General features: G+C 35.9%; 1 protein-coding gene across 1 annotated transcript in view; it reads left to right on the forward strand.

The window, feature by feature from the left end:
• SLIT3 (slit guidance ligand 3) overlaps window positions 1–21,060 on the forward strand; it is a 279,434-nt gene that overhangs the window by 211,451 nt on the left and 46,923 nt on the right. The window contains exons 10-14 of the mRNA XM_053465078.1: window positions 1,398–1,469; window positions 3,670–3,741; window positions 6,608–6,679; window positions 9,972–10,115; window positions 12,919–13,082. Coding sequence (XP_053321053.1) covers window positions 1,398–1,469; window positions 3,670–3,741; window positions 6,608–6,679; window positions 9,972–10,115; window positions 12,919–13,082 — 524 coding nt within the window. The remainder of the gene's footprint in view (window positions 1–1,397; window positions 1,470–3,669; window positions 3,742–6,607; window positions 6,680–9,971; window positions 10,116–12,918; window positions 13,083–21,060) is intronic.

The raw sequence follows: 21,060 nt of genomic DNA on the forward strand, positions 1-21,060 counted from the left end.
ATGTAATTGCATTCTTCCAGTGATACCAACGATGTGCCATTTTGTTGATATATAATTACAAGGAATTAATTTGTCTGAAATATAAATTTGCTCCAACACTGCATTCCGGATTAGAAGCAATTATTTTATGTTAGGCTCCTACCACTCCCTTCTAAAAGCTGAATTTTACTACCTGTACTTCACTATAACGCACTCAAGTATTCTATACACTTTTCAGTTAATATTACCTTGAACATTACTTAATACTTGGAAAATGAGCTTTCTTGGCCATATCTTTGTCCCTAGGGGCATAGGTAATATAATCCGAAATAACTTGCAGAAAGGTAGGAGCTAAATTATTTAACTCCTACTGAACTAAATATTTCCCAACAGTGAAATTTCAAGGTGACATTCATTTTCTACATAATTTATTTTTTCCTATAGCCTAATTTGTTTCCCAAAGAGTAATCTTCGTACTGCTGTGTAGACTAATTATTTGCTATCTCCTGCACAAAAAGCCATTTTAATGCCATTTTATAGTCTTGCCTTCATGGTGGTAATGTAAAAAAGATGAAATTATATAGTTTGGCTGCACTATTTGGCTTTTATGTTATTCAATTATTTACCATGACTAGAAATGCTGCAGATTTTATTGTAAATGTGATCTTTGTGATAAAACATGTCCGAAGCCCAGTATATGTATTAATTATTTGTACAATTATAAAGTCCTCACTACCTATGGAGGTAATATCGCTGCATTCAATTGCAGTCGTATATATAAATTATAGGTGAATAACATGCGTGTGGGTTTTATGGTTCATAAATAAACTCAAGCATCTTCTACTTCAATTTTAAAGGATATACAAAAACTAACAATATACTAAAGTATTATATGGCAGCAAAATATTGCAAAAAATAATTCCGGTTATAAAGATTCAAAAAATTATCACACAATTAGGTCATATAGTAAGCATGTAATTGGTTTCTATGGTTCTATGCAGTTGGAAACAGAGGACAGAGATGGTTTGCCAATTTTTAGAGACTTGTTAAAAAGAGGTCACTGACTTTTCAGATTTTCAGAATAGTTATCAAATGAATTCAAACCAACACTGATTTGTCAACTATAACATAAGTGGTTGAAGTTGAAAAGCTGTATTTGTTTATGGAAAATAGTAATAAAAATACTTTTTGGTTTCATAATATGTTGCCTTTAAGCTTTTGCCAAATATTTGTATTTATTATTTTTACAGACTATTACTCTGTAGCCTTTTTGATGTACAAAAATACTAATTTTAACAACCAAATATCAAATGTTATTCATAGGCGCATTCAATGGCCATTCTGGGACTGTTATGCTGACTGTAAGTGAGGAGTTTCAAATGATAACATCTTTGCTTTTGTTTTTGGCTTTTTCACAGACGACTAGAACAGAATTCCATCAAGAGTATCCCTCCCGGAGCTTTCACTCAGTATAAGAAACTCAAGAGAATGTAAGTGTGAATAGCTATATACTGATGGTTATTTTTTATTGACTGGTTCTTACTGTTTTACATTGACAACTGCGAGGCAGAAATAAAGTATTCCACCCTAGGGCCAAAATGTGTCATTTGATTGGAGTGATTTAAGACGCCACATCTTATTCAGAAACAGACATTAAAATCACACCAGCCCCCGCGTTAAATGATTATGTGCCAGGACCAGTGAGCCACCAGGCCCTATGGCCAATCCAGGCTTGGTGGAATTTGTGAAAGTGTATTTTTCATTAACATAAACGTTACACACACCATTTATGGAAAGATGATGCTTCAAACCTGCCGCTCGCTGGGTGACTGGGTCATAAACACATAAGGAACTTTATATGTAGGATAAAAAGTGGCAAGATCAAAGGGGAGTCAATTAGATATTAAACTTGGAGGCCAAATGAATGATCACCAAAGTATACATATCTCTGAGCATATTAATTATGTCCTAAATTATCCCGTTGTTTAAAATAAACCCATAAATATTCTAATAATATCAGTATATATTTCAGTATAGATTTAAGACTTTCAGTGCTCATCATTAATAATCTCTAGACAGAAAGATATAAAACCACAAATGTTAAGATTTGTCCCAGTATTTATCAGCGTTTAATAATAAATTGAATCACAACACCTCACATTTTTTTTGCCGAGTCTTCCACATTGCCCAAAACACATCCTTCCTATAGATAAATCTGGATCTGTGACTACAATTATGTTAATTCTACAGCTTTTTGTTAAGATGACTTTAAAATTGCAAGCCTATGATGTTTGCCCAGGACTTAAATGTAGAAGTTGTCTATGCTACGACAAGCAATCTAAATGGTGGTGTGGAGTGGGGGGGCTGATTATCAGGTACCTCATCTCAAACATTACACAGCAAGTGGAACAAGTTGTCAGTTCTTGGCCCTGGATAATTATGCAGTGTCGATTCTCAAGTCTAATCATAAATACCCAAGGGAAGTTTAACTGGCAGAACGTTTTAAACAGACATAAAGTATCTTGTTCAATGTGTAGTTAGCCATCCTCGAGGCATAATTACCAGCCTAGAAAATTGTCATAATTTCATCATTTCAGTTTCTTCTTCTTCTTTTGTATTTTAGAGCTGTTTGTACAATATTTAGTTCACTCTATGTAGGAGAGCCACTTACTGTGTTAGTTTTATAGTGAGACATACTGAATATATATGTAGGGATATTCTTCTTGGGGTACCACATATGCATGATGCTTATACTGTATTTCCAAAACAAATGTACAAATACATGACAAATTAGCATAAAAATACCAGTAATGTTAAAAACTAATTCAAAAAATAGTTTCTGTATGTAAAATAAATCAATATACATTAAACATGCAATGACTATATATTATGTCTGTACATTAATTCCACTTTCAACACCATCCTCAAGATAGTGCCAACAATGTGATAACCCAGCGTAGTCTATTATGTCTACGTTAGTCTCTTTTTTACATTTTCCATTGGTGTGCTCTTTGGTAAGCAGAGACGGGATTATGTTACTGTGGAATGTATGGATAATGAACCATGTAATAAATATGGTTAGTGCATTGTATATATGGAAGTGCCATTGTAGCCACCACATGGAAACATTTCTCCTTAAACGATCCCCATGCCATTTGACAGATGAAGCTGCTTAAATTATTGATATAAGTTAAATGAAACCACAGACACAAGCCAATATTGTTGGATATATCTATATATATAAATATATATATTTATGTGTATATATGTGTGTGTGTGTGTCCAACCCAAGCTTTCATATTTGAAAAGTAGCGTTGGTGAGACAGAATAGAGGATCATTGAAATCACGCTGAGACTGAAGCTATAAATGGTCATGAATCATTAGGAAAGGCTATTAGAACAGGCAATTTGGTCTTACTGTACTGAGGTTGAAATACTACTTATCACTCAACTTCCCAGTGAAATTAGCTTCTCCATGGCAGAATTGGACAATAAAGATAATCTGAGAAAATATAAAATGAAAAACAAACAGTGGTAATGGTTCAAATAATGGTGTTTCCGAAGGTTTTAAACTTAAGATACATGTTTATTATTGTCTTTTTATCAGTGTGGGTAAACCAATTTGCACTTTTATTTTGGAGAGCCTAGTAGCTGTGACTCTTAAAGGTTTTTAATCTCATTTTTTTGCAGAGATATCAGCAAGAATCAAATATCTGAAATAGCAGCGGATGCATTCAGCGGATTAAAATCTCTCACTTCTCTGTAAGTATGTTTAAATCATTACAATTCCAAGTACGGATCCTGCTCCTTACACGTAAAGTTTATCCTTTTTACTTAACTTTGTCAAATGCACACCAGACTAGAGAAAGAAGCACCTAAGAGACCTCATTATTATCTGGAAGTATATTCAGACTCGGGGTAGAGGCTTTGCGGAGAAACATTTCATCCAGCAGACTGTATAAATAACAAGGGGCTACAATTTAAAGTCAGAGAAAAGTTGGTCGGTTTCAGCAGGACAAGTGTTTTTGGTGCAGTAAATTTATGAAGGTCAATATATTTTAGATATATTAATTTACATACGGGGCTCAAAAGTGAGGTCCCAGGTGAGCATGGCAACTAGGGTTTCACCTGCTGGTCACACAAACCGGCTCAATACAGAACTGATTTGTATGCCCATCGCTATACAGAATTGGTTAGCGTGTCCAGCAACCAGCACTATACAAAGCCAGCATTCTCCTTTATACCTTGTCCGGAGGTGGGAGCTGAATAGGGTCTGCAGGGAATTTCTTGTACCCCCATTTATATTTTTTCCCAGGTTCTTTTAATAGTAGAGATGTTTAATATTGTATGTTGGTTGATTGAATTACAAATACAAAAAAAAATAATAACCATTCACTCGATTTATGTCAGTTTAAAAGTGTTAAATTGCTCCTTAAGAATCTGCCGTTTTATGCAGGCAACTGTCGTTTCCCTAAAGACAAACTAATTTCCCCTAAATTAGCAATTGATCATGCAGATTGCAGTCTCTGTAAATAGAAGTCTCTGCATAACCCTATTAAAGTCCTTTCTACATGAGCAACCTACAAATTGTTTGGTGATTAAAGACTTCTCTGGTGCCAGTACGTCAGCTCTAACTCTGTGTGTCTGTTTTTCTCGTCTGTACACTTTTGGATTTGGAGCAGTTTAATATCCTCATTTGAGTCACTTGATGTAATTTCTTGATTAGAATTCCAGGCCTCCAGTCCAGCTGACATTGAAGGATTTGCGTCACTTCTCTGCATGTGAAAGCATATTTGTCCAGAAATTGTTAATTAGAAATCAACTTTCTATCTCATTCTGCTTGGATAAAGTATAATTTCACAAACACGGCTGTACATATTTCAGTAACTAGAACTGAATTATGTTTAACTTATAAAATAACAGCTATGCGGTTTAAGATTTTACGTTCTGTAGCTTTTGGAATCGATGACAATGCCATCCACTAGTGATATGTCGGACGAGAAGTCCTGGCTCTCAATCTCTCCCCAAACTGTTCCCGCAAAATTGGAAACCTAGTTCAAAGGTCTTTTATATTATAATTTTCATCTAATAATTGAACAAAACAAATAGTGTTTGTTTCTATTATACAACTGGTTATACAATATACTACTTACCACAGATTGTAGATTTACATGGGTTTTGTGTTAATTACATACTTAAGTAAATATTTATTATTTGGAGTTTCCATTGTAATGACACATGCTAACTTATTGACCCCACTGGACATTTTTTATTTTAAAACAATACATTATATATATATATATATATATATATATATATATATATATATATATATATACTGAAATATAATATAAAATATTATAATATTAAATATTATAATATATTATAATATAATATAAATATACTGAAAGCCAGTAAAATTTTCTACATTTGTCTAAATTTTGCAATCTAGGAAGCACTGCAAGAAATTAGACTGACTGATAATATGAGGCAACTTTTCACCCTAGAGCTTATTCATTAAACTGATCTGCTTGGAATGGATTTGTTTTTAAAAAGATCAAATTCTTTTAAAAGAACTCCTTTTCTTCATTTTTCACAACATCTGGTTTTAATATGTAAGCAGGGGTCGAAAGAGGAGATTAGAATTACTTTAGAGAATCAAGTGTCAAGGCCCCATGATCATTGTTTGAACTAGAACACTCATTACACCCAGATTATGTAAAGATTAAAAAAAAAAAACGATTCATCCTGACTAATGTGAACTGAGGTGACAATCCAAAATATGTCAACCCCAGTTAGAAGAAGTATAAAATGTACAAGAAAATGAAGTCAGATACACCAGAGAACGGAGTGGTGTGTGTTTCTAGAGAGGTTCCAGAATGGTTTCAGCTTTTTGCTGTCCACGTTAGCAGCGTTTTCACAGGAATCATGAGAAAATGTTTGTGTATTGAGGAACGATAGTAAGAAAATATGGCGCTAATTTTACCAGGGCTATTGCTTCATCCGATACAATGACGCTTAAACATTTTAGCTTCTAAAACACCACAGAATAACATTTTAATCTCCCCAAAATATGGCATTACCCTTTTCTGGTGTTTGTTATACATTATCCTATCAATTACAGCTTGCCTCCAAAAGGCACTGCATGCAGTTTTCGCATTGAAGATAAAACGGAACAAACAAAAAAAGATACATTCTCTGTATGCCAAACGTAGAAATAAGAGCAGATAAAAACTGTCCGGCCCTTATAGTAAAAACAGCAAACCTTACTTGCCTTGTTCTAAGAATCCCATGCATTCTTAATTTCTATCGCAAACGACTTGAGTTTTAAGCTTTTCCAAAGTGCGCTCAGCAGACCTGTAAAGCAATGATTCAGAGCCAGTTGATCAGTCACATTGTTGATAATGCATGTTGAACATCAGGCAAAGGATGAATCATAATATTTCATTTAATGCCGCTTGCTTCCCTTGGATGGAAATTAGATTGCTTGTTAAATGAAAGACTGCTCGTATGAACCATGGTTCCTGAGCACAGCACCCAAGATCAATAAAAATGATAATGCGGTACAGGGAGATACAATAAAACAGCTGTTGTCTAACACTTTCTGCGCTTGTTTTGCATCTTACAGAGTGTTATACGGAAACAAGATCACGGAAATTCCCAAAGGGCTTTTTGATGGCCTTGTGTCCCTTCAATTGCTGTGAGTATTGTTATGATGAATATGTTTTTTAGCTTTTGTGAAATAGATTGTTTTGTGTGGGGGGGTCCACTGCCACAGTCATCTATGAAGAATGTTTAAAAGAAAAAGCAAGCAGATTTCCCAGTTAAATCTATTTAAAGAAAATATCATTTCCATGTTGGAATTGTCTGGAGGAATAAAGAATCCTATGTGGCATCTATAAACCAGAGGGCTGGTAAGGAGATATACACATCAGTGCAGGTTGAAGGGAATATTTTGAAAATGGCACTGTTTGTACAGATCAAGCAATTCTAACTAAAAAATGTGCTCATGTCACTTTCAATCCCAATGGCTTATTGCTTGCCAGGTATTGTAAATGTTACTCTGTTGGTATGAGGTTGCCAAGAAACTCTGACTCCTGTATATTGTTCCTCAGAGAGGAACCAGTATATTCCTCTAACCAGTTAAGCAGGATGGAAATTACATTCTTGGAAATCGTTCAAGAAGCTTTCCCACTAATTGTTGGATAACTTCAGTGCTTACATATTTTTTTTTAAACTGACAGGAAGTTGAATTCATGGTGTTGTTGTGAACACACACACAAACTACATGGGAATTGTAAGGGTAATGGGATGCAGAAGAATGGTACCAGTGAAACCAGTTTTGTTTTTGCCCTTAACATGTTCACACCTCACATGTTAGACTCAGTGTTTTAGATAATTAAAAAGGCAGTGTCTTCATAAAACTAGCATATCCACTGATGGGCATCATTTTTGAGCCCTTTTCCCTAGCTCTTCTCCTCCCTGCATTCCCATCTTCATACATTATGCCAAACATCTACCTCAACCTGATATCTTTCCACACCGTCTCCTACCACCTCTCATTCTTCCTCCATCTTACAAGCTGTATCACCTCTTCTCTCTCCATAGTATATTATTGACATACAAAAGAGCAAAAAAAATGTACTTGTGAATATCATAACTTTTCCACCTTTTAGGAAACTTTGGAAGAATCTATAAACTTCCAATATCTGCTCACTAACACCATGACATATGTCACGTCACTGACTCTGAAAACTCTGGACATAAATACAATTCTTTCTGCATAGGTCATCCAGAAGCAGAAGTGGATTTTATCTTCTTCTTGTTTTGTGAACTTTTTATATACCCCTAAATAGGGATATACCATAGGACAGGCCATACAGCTTCCCACATTCTCAGTTAACCTGATCTAGGAGACATTTGCATGTCCTAGTCTGCACACTCGCAAGTTAGTAAATATACCCCTGTGTTTTCAAAGCAATGAAGTGCAAAGATTGCTTCAGCCAACCTGCTGAGCCATGCAATTATGGATTTCAGTATCTCACCAAAGGCAGTAAAATGAATAAAACTCAGCTATTTATGAGACACAAAAAAGAGGGCACTGTTGCGATATTTATTTGCGCGCAAATGCTTTGATGCAACCTGTGTTCCATTTAATGACAAACTATTCTGTCCGCAAACTGCTGGTATTATCTCAAGCTGTGAGAGATACGGGTGGGTGATTACAAAGCGTTCCCTGCGCATGTGACATTGACAAGGTCACTGCGACTTGATTGACTTGCATAATGAAAAGAAGCTGTTAATGTCTGTAATGGTATTTGATTTCGTTTACAGATGTGGATAGCAAACATTTGTTTCCCGCCTGTACAGTACATTAGTAATGCTCTCTATTTTCCCAATGAACAGATGTTAAGGACATAAATAGATGCTAAGGATGTAAATAGCTTACATTAGGTTTCCTTCGACCTGCTGTTAAACAATTGGAAGTAGCACATCCTGATTAGATCTAATTGAGCATTCAAAACACTCCAGATTGGATTTCTTCCTATTAAATGGGGAACACACTGATACGAACACTCTGATGAGAACACCCTCATAGTTAATGTCATTTCTCATAATTTATTTATTTTTAAAAAACAGGGGAAACTATGGGGGGTCAGGCTGAACATTTATTAAAAGTTAAAAACTGCATGAAAAATAGCATAATATTTGAGTCAGTGAGTATTGGCATATATACGTACTTCAATACTGATCCCTGTAAAAAATAAATAAATAAGCAAACCTATATAAAATGTGGAGTATAGTCCTGCCATTATAGAAAATGCTTTATTATTGTAATGTACCTAATTAAAGGACTGAACCTACATTGTGTGTACTCAACGTGTATTGTGCTGAAAGTACTTATTTCATCAAGCAAATTGAAGGAAGACAATAATGATCAGGTTTGTAAATGGCAATAGTTTAGATTAGAGCATTTATAATAGTTTTTATACTTTTGAATTCATAGCTACTGCTTCCTTACTCCAAAAGGCAAAAAAGATTCCATGTAAACATTATTCATCCTAATGCTAAGTTAAATCATGAGTTGATTCAGTGAATGCAGACTGTTGGGAAAGGACTAAGCAAACTCGCTTTCCATAGACTAGGCTTGGGAACTGAACCAATATTTATGGAGGTAAAAGCCAACCCCTTCATTCTAAGAACTCATGGAGGACCCTGGCCAAACATATCCTGTAATCAGCTTCACATAAATGGGGTGGGTGAAGGCATGACATTCGCAGCATGAAGAGCCCCCCCCCACTTCATTTACACAAGTAGCTGTATGTCACTCTAGATGAAAAATGATGACAAAATGGGAATTGATGAGAAGGGATGGAACAATTCATGTATACATTAACGGTATTCAATTTAGAAGTCAGTAGAGAAGGCAATATGATAATATTATGGCCCTCTTGGGGTATTTGAATAAATGAAATCCATATGGACACCCTGCCTTTTAATTTAATGGCAGGCTTACAAGTTCTCTTTAGAAACCTTTCTATTGCCAAGAAACATGCCAAAAACAACACAGTGGGTAAAATCTAACACATGCACTTCATTCCTCCACTGTATCACTGTAACAGAACCACCGCAAGTATGGTCCCTGTTTACCTCCCTTCTAAATCTGCAAGATCGGTTTTATTTGAGCAGTTTCTCTTCTTAAAACTGTTAATACACATACAAATTATTCTTTGGTTGACTGGAGGCAAGCAACTTTTATTTGATAAAGCTGAAATGACCAAGCCAGCTTTTTATTATAGTACAAAATCGAAACCTGAGATTGTAGGTTACAATCATTTAGAGGAAATTGCCTCTAAAGAATAAACTAACATGCAAATTTGTTGAATTAACTAAATGTACTGTCTAGTAATAACGGTAATTGTATATTTTAGCATTTTGAGAGAAAAATTCTTGGTTTTATTGGTTAAATTCTTTCTTTTTTCTCACCACAGACTTCTGAACGCCAATAAAATAAATTGCCTAAGGGTGAATACATTTCAAGATCTCCAAAATCTAAACCTACTCTCGCTATATGACAACAAACTGCAGACTATCAGCAAAGGTTTATTTGCGCCTCTTCAATCAATCCAGACTCTGTAAGTATACTAAGGTTATCTAGCGCACAACTGATTTCTTGGACATCATTCAGAACAAAGCATGTTGATGAGGCTCAAATTCTGTTAGGTTAATAATGATTCAGATCATGCCACCCTAAGAATTGTTTAGAGACTATTCATACATGTCAAAAATATTTTTCGCTCTATGTGTCAAATAACAGACAATTTGGAGAAGAAGGACTTAAATATGAAGTACTGATCCACAGGCATAATAAGTACCGCTGTGCATCATTTTCAATGATCTCTTTAAATTCAGGTCACACCAAAATATGTAGGAAGCTGCATCCATACTTAATTTGTCACTGAAATATATTCTGAATGAAAACATATACGTGGACCAGTCCTTTATTTGAATGGCAATTAGCTGTTTCATCTGCCATGAATTCTTTTAGAAGTGTAGGCCTCTTCACCAAAGTGGTTTTACACCGTAATACAGGGACATCTAGAAGCAAAACTCTAGAAGTTACTGTGTTTAAAAAAAAAATCCAAAAAAGTATTATTTTGACCATAGTATTGAGTCTTCAAACATATTTTCAAAACGCCTGCGATGAATTTATCACCAGTTCCTTGCTGCACCTATTGGATTATTTCAAGACAAGGAGGCAACCAGGTCAACTCCGCCATTGACACTTTTGGCCCTGTCATTTCATTAACAGCGACATAATGAGTTATATTTTTCATCTAGCTTCTATAATACTGAACCCTGATCCAAATGAAATCTGTATTAAATGTAATAATATGTAAATGTGTGTCTTTGTCTGTTCAGTTTGTGCAGAGGAAATATCTTTTTATAACAAGGTGCAGTATTCCTTTTCAGTATCACCTGCACATCAGATGCCATTTCAGACTACATATTATATCGCTTACATTAAAAGTCATACAATATCTTCACTCGCCATCTTCGATACACATCCATGATTTTACAATTCCTAGTGAAGCCTAATATTACTATATAGTGTTATTTCATTACAAAGTTGGATAAATTCTTACTGAGCTGAGCTGATTCAGTCATATTATGACGCGTACATTAATAAAATGTAGACATTTGTTTGAGGTCACCTTCTCAGTGCCAACCAGCATCTTGACCTTTTTCATTTGCATGGGAATGTTGAAAAACATGCTTGCATGAGAAATATTACATGGATGGATTACATGGATGGAGGTCATATTTAAAATGTTAGAACTAAGACTTTTTAAGTAGATAAATGATCACATATTTTACAGTTATATAAGTATATATATTGGTATAGTTTACACCACTACCCCTTTTATGTTAACACATGTTCAAAATGCTATTTTAACAATTACTCATTTAACAATATATATATAAATATATTTTGTCCTATGCCATATATTTTAAGTTTAAGATTATTCTTGCACCGAAGGTCCCAGGAGCTGTAGTAGACCAAAAGGTCATTGATTTTTATGCAAGCTTGTTATACAAGCGATAACATCCAAAACAGGTAATTGCGGTGAGATTAGAATAACTTCTGGGTTTTTTTTTGTTTTTTTTTAACGTTCTTATCTTCAATTTACTATCTAGTTCAATCACTAGATTTGCCGTACTTACGCCTACAGCATACACAAGCAAAAAGAGATCAAATCGTCAAGTATGGCTGATTACCCACTTAAAGTGAATCTAAAATCATATGAATAAAAGAACAACATTTTAATACCTCTCTAAAAGGAAAGACTAAAGATTCAATTGGTCTATATTAAGTGTAGTTCTCTCCCAGTTTATTAACATAATGCATTAAGGTGAATAACTTAGTAGGAAAAGATGTTTAATTCACATAAGCTGCTGCAGTGTATAATTATTTTAATTATTTTAAATTATTTACTTTAGATATGTTGCTACAGTTAATATATTTCTATAACAGAGCCTCATCTATGTTTTTTATTGTTTATATTATTATTATTATCTTTTATTTATATAGCGCCAACAGTGAACTAAAAATGTAAAAATCCAGAATAGTTTTGTAGTTAACTACAAAAATCTAGTGATATTTTGAAATAAATATACTGCAAACACAAAACAATACAGTATATTTAACACTTTTTGTTTAATGTTGGTAAGGATTTTTTTTATAAACCCGTAAAAAACAATTCTTAACCCGTTTTTCATTTTTTCTGTCTCCAACCTGTAATAGTCCTGTAACTGTGTTTTTGTCTGTCAGTCCGCAGCTGTTTGCCTGGACTACCATTGTACATGGAGGGCTCTCCATAGCTGCTGCGATTTCTCTGTCTCAGCTTTTTGTTTGGCACTCTGTGAGCTCCCCTGCTTCCCTTTACCAGTCCTTTCTTTCCTCTCCTCTTTCCTGCATATATTTTCCCTTTTGTGTCTTTGTATTTGGCGTTTTTTTTGGGATGTTGTGTAATTCACTTGCTATAAGTTGATGGCAGATCTATTGAAAAATAACTTATTAGGAATGGATTTCCCATAGAGCCAAATACTACATAACCACGTCCCAACATAATGGCATTTACAGATCAGAATAAGCCATATAACCTTAATAAAAGCAATCCGTATATATATTCATTTTCTCTAGATCTGCTTGATTATTACATGTTTTATTTTGTCTAGTAGATGGGGAAATACCATAATAATAGTGCCATCACACTCTGCAACGCTATACAGTTGTATAAAGCACTTTGTAGCTTGTACTTTGGAACGTCCCTAGTCTATACCAAGTTGATTTATTTATGGTAGGAAGACCATAAATTGGTGATGGAGAATAGTGTCTTAGTTTTTCGCCGACTAAACATCTCGTCTCTCCCGCAGGCATTTAGCGCAGAACCCATTTGTGTGCGACTGCCATTTAAAGTGGCTTGCTGATTACCTGCAAGATAATCCAATAGAAACTAGTGGCGCCCGATGCACCAGCCCACGTCGCCTCGCCAACAAACGCATCAGCCAGATCAAGAGCAAGAAGTTCCGTTGTACAGGTAATTCATTTACCTCGGTCAGTGCTGTCTTTTCTATTCTAATATGAGCAATTCCAGAGAGCCCTCTAATCAAATAAGCAAGACAGTGTTTTCTGTAATGGATATTATAGGGCATCTTTTTGAAATCACATTTGGTAAATTTGGTTAGGCTTAGAGAAAACCAATTATATTGATGGGCAAAACAAAAGAACAGAAATCAGCTGCTTTGTATTCTATTAAGCATTTGTTTCTGTATTCAACATTGCTTGCACCGTACACTGATTTTTTTTTATTTAAATTGAGTTTTGGCCCAAAAGAAATCATATATATAATGAGTAACCTTTTCTCTTAAGGATAAATTAAGTTTATCAGTTAAATTCCTGCTATGCCAAATAGTGATGGCTTATTTTAGTTTTTTTTTTCATTTCAAGAAAAATAAAATGTTGAGAACATTTCAGTTCAGATTGTGGATTCCCTACTACAACATACATGAACACAGTTTGTTTTAAATGATATTTTATGATTACAAGTGTGTGTTTGGATACGGTATGTGTATAGAGCTCTGGGGTTGGGAACAGTCTCTTCTTCCTGTACCCTTACACCCTTAGGTGCCATGCTGTGTAGTAACAGGTTATCTGTTCTAAGCACCGGCCATACACCAGACAAAACACTTTGTTTTGTTGCTTTCCTTTCTGTGGGGTAGTTACTTAGTATAACTGTATTTAGATGGCATATGGTTTATTTATGACAGATATATGATTATTTTCTAAGGCATCTCTGTAGAGAGTGGGTAAGTAAGAAATATGCCTAGGGCTTTTCATATGAATGAGTAATGTGCATACACTGCACATCTACTCATGGCCAGCAGGGGGTGCTGCAAAGTTCTTATATATGCCGGTTCTCTGACAAGTAGAAAACAAGTGCTCTTTGCGATGTGCTGGTTTTCATAGCTGACATCTTTATAATTTCAGTACGTATGAGCATGCATTAGCCCAGAGCAGCTTAACAGTGGTCAGGTCACCACCTTTATCTCCAGGTGAAAGTAGTGGTTCCCTATTCTTTGTCCTCTTCCACTACCCTTTTACTCCCACCTTCCCTAATCAATACCATCATGTGTATAATGTCATCCCTTTCCCATCCCCACAAGAAGCTGGCAGGGTCTATATTTATACTTTTTAATATTTATACATTGGTAGATTATATATGTATACTGGTGTATGTACACATACAAACACCAACCAATTACCCTTTTAAACTTAAATTTGGATTAGCGAACACAACGTGTCATTGGAACACAGAGTGATGGCTGTTGATGAAGGGCCTCTGTACACCTATGAAGATATTCCATTAAAAGTCATCAGTTTTCAGCTACAATAGTCATTTACAGCATTAAGAATGTCTACACTGTATTTCTGATCCATTTGATGTTATTTTAATTGACAAAATCTGCCTTTCTTTCAAAAACAAGGACATTTCTAAGGTACCACAAAATTCTGAACAGTAGTATGTGTGTGTGAATGATATGTGCAATGTGTGGAGGAAAATACCATTGAAACACTATCCCTGCCTCAAACAAATCCTCTTGTGCCCTTGAAGTTTGCAGGTAAAAACACAGAATTTGAAAAACCAAAACTAAATCAATATACTTTGTACATTAAAGTAATGTTGCTTTGTGATTACTCGATGAATGAATAGCATGGTAGAGCTGTATTGACAAGTAGATGTCAATTATAATCCAAGGATAACAGCCGGTGTAACCAGCAATACGCATCCTATTACATTACCGCCACAGTGGACCAAGTATGTATCTTACCAGGGCATCCATGAGACCAGATAAGGTGCCATTCATCTGTAGAGGGCACTATTTCAAACCCAGCCAGAGGAAGCTAAAAGCACCAGGGGACTTAGGCCTGGTACCTCATGGGTTGTACATGGCATTCATATGCATAATGTTCTTATAGTCCTGCCTCTTCACCTTAGTACAGCTTTGTCTAAATAATTTAAAATCCCCCTGTTCGCTTCTGTGTCTCCTGTCTTGGTGATATAATATTCTCTCAAGTGTTTTGAAAGAACTCACTTAAAGCCCAGTCATTTTGTAGGTGAGGCTCTTTCCTGGATTTATCTAATGCAAATGGAACAATGGGAGTGTTTTTTTTGTTAATTTATTAGGGATATGATACAATATTTTTACAGTGTGAAATCAGCTAATGCTTGTTTTGAACACCTATTTAAACAAGACAGATTAAGGTATGAGTTTTTACATCAGGATGACTAGATTGGCTGAACAGTTCTTATCTGCCATCAAATTTTATGGTTTGAGGTTTCTTCTGTTATAATACACCTCATGAGCCATAAGTAGTCTTGGAAGCTTTAAATTTAATGCCATTCAATTAGCCAATGAATGTATCATCTTTATCCACCTGGGCAAACTAGATGGACCGAATGGTTCTTATATACCATTACATTATATGTTTTTATTTTTTAAAGTTCTCTAATTTGTAAACTGCTCAAGAAGTTGAATTTGTTAAATAAGGTCTGGAAGGTGAACTGCACATTGCTACTTATATGGTTAATACTAATGTGGTGTTTTTCCTTATTATGTTTGCTGGTTCGTGTTCACAGCATACATTTCAACACTTTCTGATTGATGGTTTGTCCCATTTCACTGACTCCATAATGACTACCGAAAATAATTTAATGGTCCTTTTTGAATTTTATCGAGAATTAAGCGTTGTGGCATGATCAGTCATTTACTAGTTAATGACGCATAGATGATTATTCATGTTAGAATAGCTTCTTTTTCAGTCTTGCATGTAAAAATTTGGCTACTTGATGCATGATGAAAGGAACCCTCTATGAAACTTCATTGGAGCAGTATCCAAAAATAATATATATCTCACAAATATAACTAAAAAATATGCCAGATTTCTGTAAGGGTGTGATGTCTGACCATTGATTGTGTCCTAGGGAGTGTTCAGACATACGACCCTGTTATGGCCAGTGGGTCCTATTTTAGATAATCCAATAGATAGGATAGAGGTACCCATGGTCAGAAATATCAAATGTCAGGACAATAAAAGCAATTTAATACAGCAAGGAACCATGGGGGCCATTAGAGGAAGTAGTAGACTGAAATTGTGCTAATCCAGTGACAATTTTTGAAACACCGGATAATCCCAAAGGTTTATAAACCAGACATAAGACAAGTTTTTCATGGAACTGAACAACTGGACATGTGATAAACCAGGGTCCACCACTCATTAACAATGTTTGAATTATAATTTCCATGACGCTTATGAAGCGGGAAATTTTGAGAAGCCAGGCTGGTATAAGAGATTGTTATGTACTTGTCTGCACTGTTATATAAAGTGATACCGTGTTATGATCCGACAACAATCACAAGCCCTGTTCCCTCCATTGCATTTTCTGCTTTTGGGTGTTTTTTATAATGCCTGTACACTAACAGACTCTAATATGGTTCTGCTAAAACATAGCAGAAATGACCCACCGCATCTATTATTGCATGGTGGTCACCAACTGTCTACAGCTTATGCTTCTCAATGCTTCTTCTCTCAATGCTCTCCTATCTCTGGTGCTGCCTAACACTGGCTGTGACTCTTAATGGGGTTTTCCTTTGTGCTTGATCTAACCATGTGGTAGAACAATAAAAATTGAACATGGTTCTGTCAAGCACCATGGAAGGCCACATACTTACCTGCCGCATGGCATGCTGGGATTCTTCCACTTTGAGAGGCATCAGAAGGTGAGAATTCATTGTAACCCACCCAGAAATGTATTTTTCAGGTAATACTCTGAAAACACTTCCTGTGCTTTACAGCATACCTTGCAGGGATAATGAAATGCGTGTACAACAATAAAATAATGTGAAAAACACATTTTACTGAAGGTTCCAACCACTGCATCGTCCATTTGGTTTATTTATGATTTGCATTAAATTGTTTCAACATGCCTTGTTTGGTCTTTCTTGCGTCTAATAAAGAAAACAATCAAGCAATTTAAAAAGTTTTATATTTGAAAAGGAAATTGCATTCATACATTTCTGATGAATGTGTCCTGGAGCCTAACTACTACTGCCACTAGTACTGGAGATGGGTGTGCAGAAATCATAGCCATACAACCGAGCTTATTACCCAACCTTTCTCCCTAAATGTATTTTTTAATGATTAATATTGGTTTTGTTTTTTTTTTTCTTAGGGGTTCATATGTTGTATATAAACTGACTGCTCATACTTAAAAATGTTGCGCCATGTATCACTTTATTATAATATCATATATTATTATAATTGTAATCAGGGCCGGCCCTATAATGGGGCAGACTGGGGCAATTGCCCCAGGCGGCACTTTAGAAGGGGCGGCACTTTGCCGCCCCAAGCGCTTTTTTTTTGTTTTTTTTTTTGAAGCGGAGGAGAGAGAGAGGGGCACCGAGTGGTTTTCGCTTACCCGCTCGGCGCCCCTCTCTCTCTCTCTCCTCTGCGGCGAGTCTCCCTGTTCGGTCCCGGTGCGGGCTTGTAATGCAGAGCGCCGGAAGTGACGTCAATTTCCGGCGCTCAGCATTACAAGCCGGCACCGTGGCAGAGCAGGGAGACTCGCCGCAGGACTGTTTAAAGGTAAGTACCGGGGGGGGCGGGGGTAGATAATGGCGTCGGCGAAGTTTAAAATGCCGCCCCCCCCGGCGTCGGCGGGGGGGGGCGGCGTTTTAAACTTCGCCCCAGGCGGCGTTAAGTCTTCGGCCGGCCCTGATTGTAATTATCAAGTACTTAAGAATTCAAGTATGTTGGTTAATTTCTATCCTAGAAAGGAAGAAATTAGCATTTAAAAAAAAAAGTGTTTTTGGAACTGCAGCAACCATGCGGCTAGGGTTGCCATATCTGCATGTTTTTTGTAGGACACTTCCACAGTGATGTATTCTGGCCTAGGCCAACTAGGGAATCTGGCCATCTCTGACTTCACAAGCCAGCCCATGACTACACCATGAAGGCTCGGCCGAGTCATGACATCATATCCTGGTGCTTCACAATGAGTACGCCAGGGGGTAGCTGGGCCATCGCCGTGAGTCAGGTCTAGGCCTTCAGCCATAGTAAATACCCCTCTGCACACATACAGTTAATACGTTTCTAATGAGTATTTCAAAAGTGCTGCCCTGCAGTATGTGCAGTGTATAACTTCACGTTTGTGGCTAATTGATTTGCTTCTGTGTTTATACATTCTACAGTGCAGGACAGCAACATGTAAACTATATATATGTGCCCTGGAAAAAATTGCTGATATGACAACCCTAATAACATAATTAATTCAGGAAATGCTGAATTTGGATGCAAATGTTTTAAAGCCAGCAGAGTAAGCGGGACTGCATCCTTAAATAAATATATATGTTCATTAATTTACTTGTACTTGGAAATGTAAATTGCCATTGCATAAAGCCATCAGAATTCAGTTTTTTTATGAAATCTATAGGAAACTGACAGCTTCCCAATTAGAAATCAGAGTCTTCATCAGGGAACGAGCACTGTAATTCCGTGATTAGTTATTTAATGACTTAATGATATACTGACTTATCGTCTTATTTATACAAATGAATTCATTGTAAAAAGCACAGAGCATGTGTGTCTAATAAAGATAAAGAAAAAAACAATGCTAATTCCCTGCTTAAAGTGCATGTTTAATTGCAGTCTCATAATGGCATTGAGTGTAACGTATAATTAGATTTTTATAATATACAATCTGGGGTATTTTGCAGGTTTATCTTCATTTTTAAGCTCTATTAATATTAATTTTTAGGGCTTGCTTAATTGTTGTCTAAATAATAGACTGTACAACCTTGGAATTGTCAGGTGTAAAAATAATTGCCCTTTATGTATGAATACACGCAGCATCTTATTATTTGCATGATCTTTGTTTCGTATGGAAATTAAATAAGTACTTAAAGTACTCTGTCACATTTCCATTCCTGCAATTTGCAATTCATTACACTTAATAAACTGATTTAATAGTGTTTACATATTAAACAAACAATATTTATGTATTGGAAAACTACAGTATACCAGAGGGCTGCAGAGAGAGTGATGGTCGAGAAGAACCAATTGCCCCATCTAGTCTGCCTTTTCTGAATTAGCTGTCCAAATGTTCAATAAATGTTAGATATATAAGCCTTAACTGTCTGTCATGCTAGGCTTAAAGTGAAGGTCTAATGAGAGCGTACTTGCTGCAATGTTGTGTGAAGGAGAGATGCGGTAGACGGGTGGGGGGCAGACTGGGGAAGATTTGTGTGGAGGAGAGATGTGGATATGGTGGCAGAGAGAAAAAATATGTATACTCTATAAATCTGCTCTCGTAATTTTAATGACACATAAGCTGGTTAATTTATGAATAGCCAAACATATTGTAAAATATGCAAGGAAAGCTAGCTGGTGTCTTTGTTCATTATACATTCATATATATATACTGTACACACCTTATATACATATATATTTAAAAAGAAGGTTGAAGTGATCAAACATGAATACAATGTTCATGCAATGCTTACATGTAAACTTCAGTATGCTGATTTAACACACATCTTTTCTCATAGTTTATTTGTACAATGGCGATTTGAAATACTGCTCCGATGGATTCTTCTGCTATTATTTGTATCATTTAACTATATATATATATATATATATATATATATATATATATATATATATATATGTGTGTGTGTGTGTGTGTGTATATATAATTATATAATTATCAGAATTAGGGTTATTTAGTTTGGAAAAAAGACGGTTTAGGGGGGACTTAATAACTATGTATAAATACATAAGGGGGCAGTACAGAGATCACTCCCAGGACCTATTTATACCCAGGACTGTATCTATAACAAGGGGACATCCTCTACGGCTGGAGGAAAGAAGGTTTCTACACCAGCACAGACGGGGGTTCTTTACAGTAAGAGCGGTGAGACTATGGAACTCTCTGCCAGAGGAAGTGGTAATGGTAAACTCAATAAAAGAGTTTAAAAGGAGCCTGGACGTGTTTCTTGAAAGCAATAATATTACAAGTTATGGATATTAGATTAATAGGGACAGAATGTTGATCCAGGGATTTATTCTGATTGCCATATTTGGAGTCGGGAAGGAATTTTCCCCCTGGTATGGGGCAATTGGCATCTGCTTCATAAGGGTTTTTTGCCTTCCTCTGGATCAACACGGTAGGGACACAATATGTATATAGGTTGAACTTGATGGACTTTGGTCTTTTTTCAACCTTATGAACTATGTTACTATGTTACTATGTTACTAGATATCTAGATATATATATATATATATATATATATATATATATATATATATAATTACACCAGAAAGGATGAAGCATTGATTCAGGGATTTTGTAGGCATATAGTCAGGTGTATGACTAAACAAATATACCACACACGTGCTAATGATCATCTGTTTAATATGGAGGTTACAACAGCGGAATAAAACTGGGTGAGGAAAAGCCAAGCTCACTAACATGAGGAGGCTGAGTACAGTTTAATGTCAAAAGTCATAAGCCATGGCTTGGCATAGCAACCAGACACAAGTAATACTGCATCAGCAAGGTCTCCCCCAGGCCGAAATTTTTCAGAGGTTCTGTCCAAGCTCTTTTGAAGAAGTTCAAAAACTTGGGCAATGTTGAGGACTGTAGACACAGTGGTCGGCCAAGGAAACTTAGTGCAGCCGATAAAGTATACATCATGCTTTCTAACCTTCACAATCAGATGTCCAGCAGTGATATCAGGTCAGCATTGTCAGAAAACAGTGTGAACCTGGGTCATCCATCTACTGTCTGGAGAAGTCTAGTCAGAAGTGGTCTTTATGGAAGACTTGTGGAAGACTTTACCTCTGATGTAAAAACAATGCCAAGTAACGCAACTATTCACCAAAGCAAAGAAACTGCAGTGCAGAAAATGGCAGCAGGTCCTCTGGACTGATGAGTCAAAATTTGAAATATTTAGCTG

The sequence above is a fragment of the Spea bombifrons genome, chromosome 4 (assembly GCF_027358695.1).
Source record: "Spea bombifrons isolate aSpeBom1 chromosome 4, aSpeBom1.2.pri, whole genome shotgun sequence".
NCBI lineage: Eukaryota > Metazoa > Chordata > Amphibia > Anura > Pelobatidae > Spea > Spea bombifrons.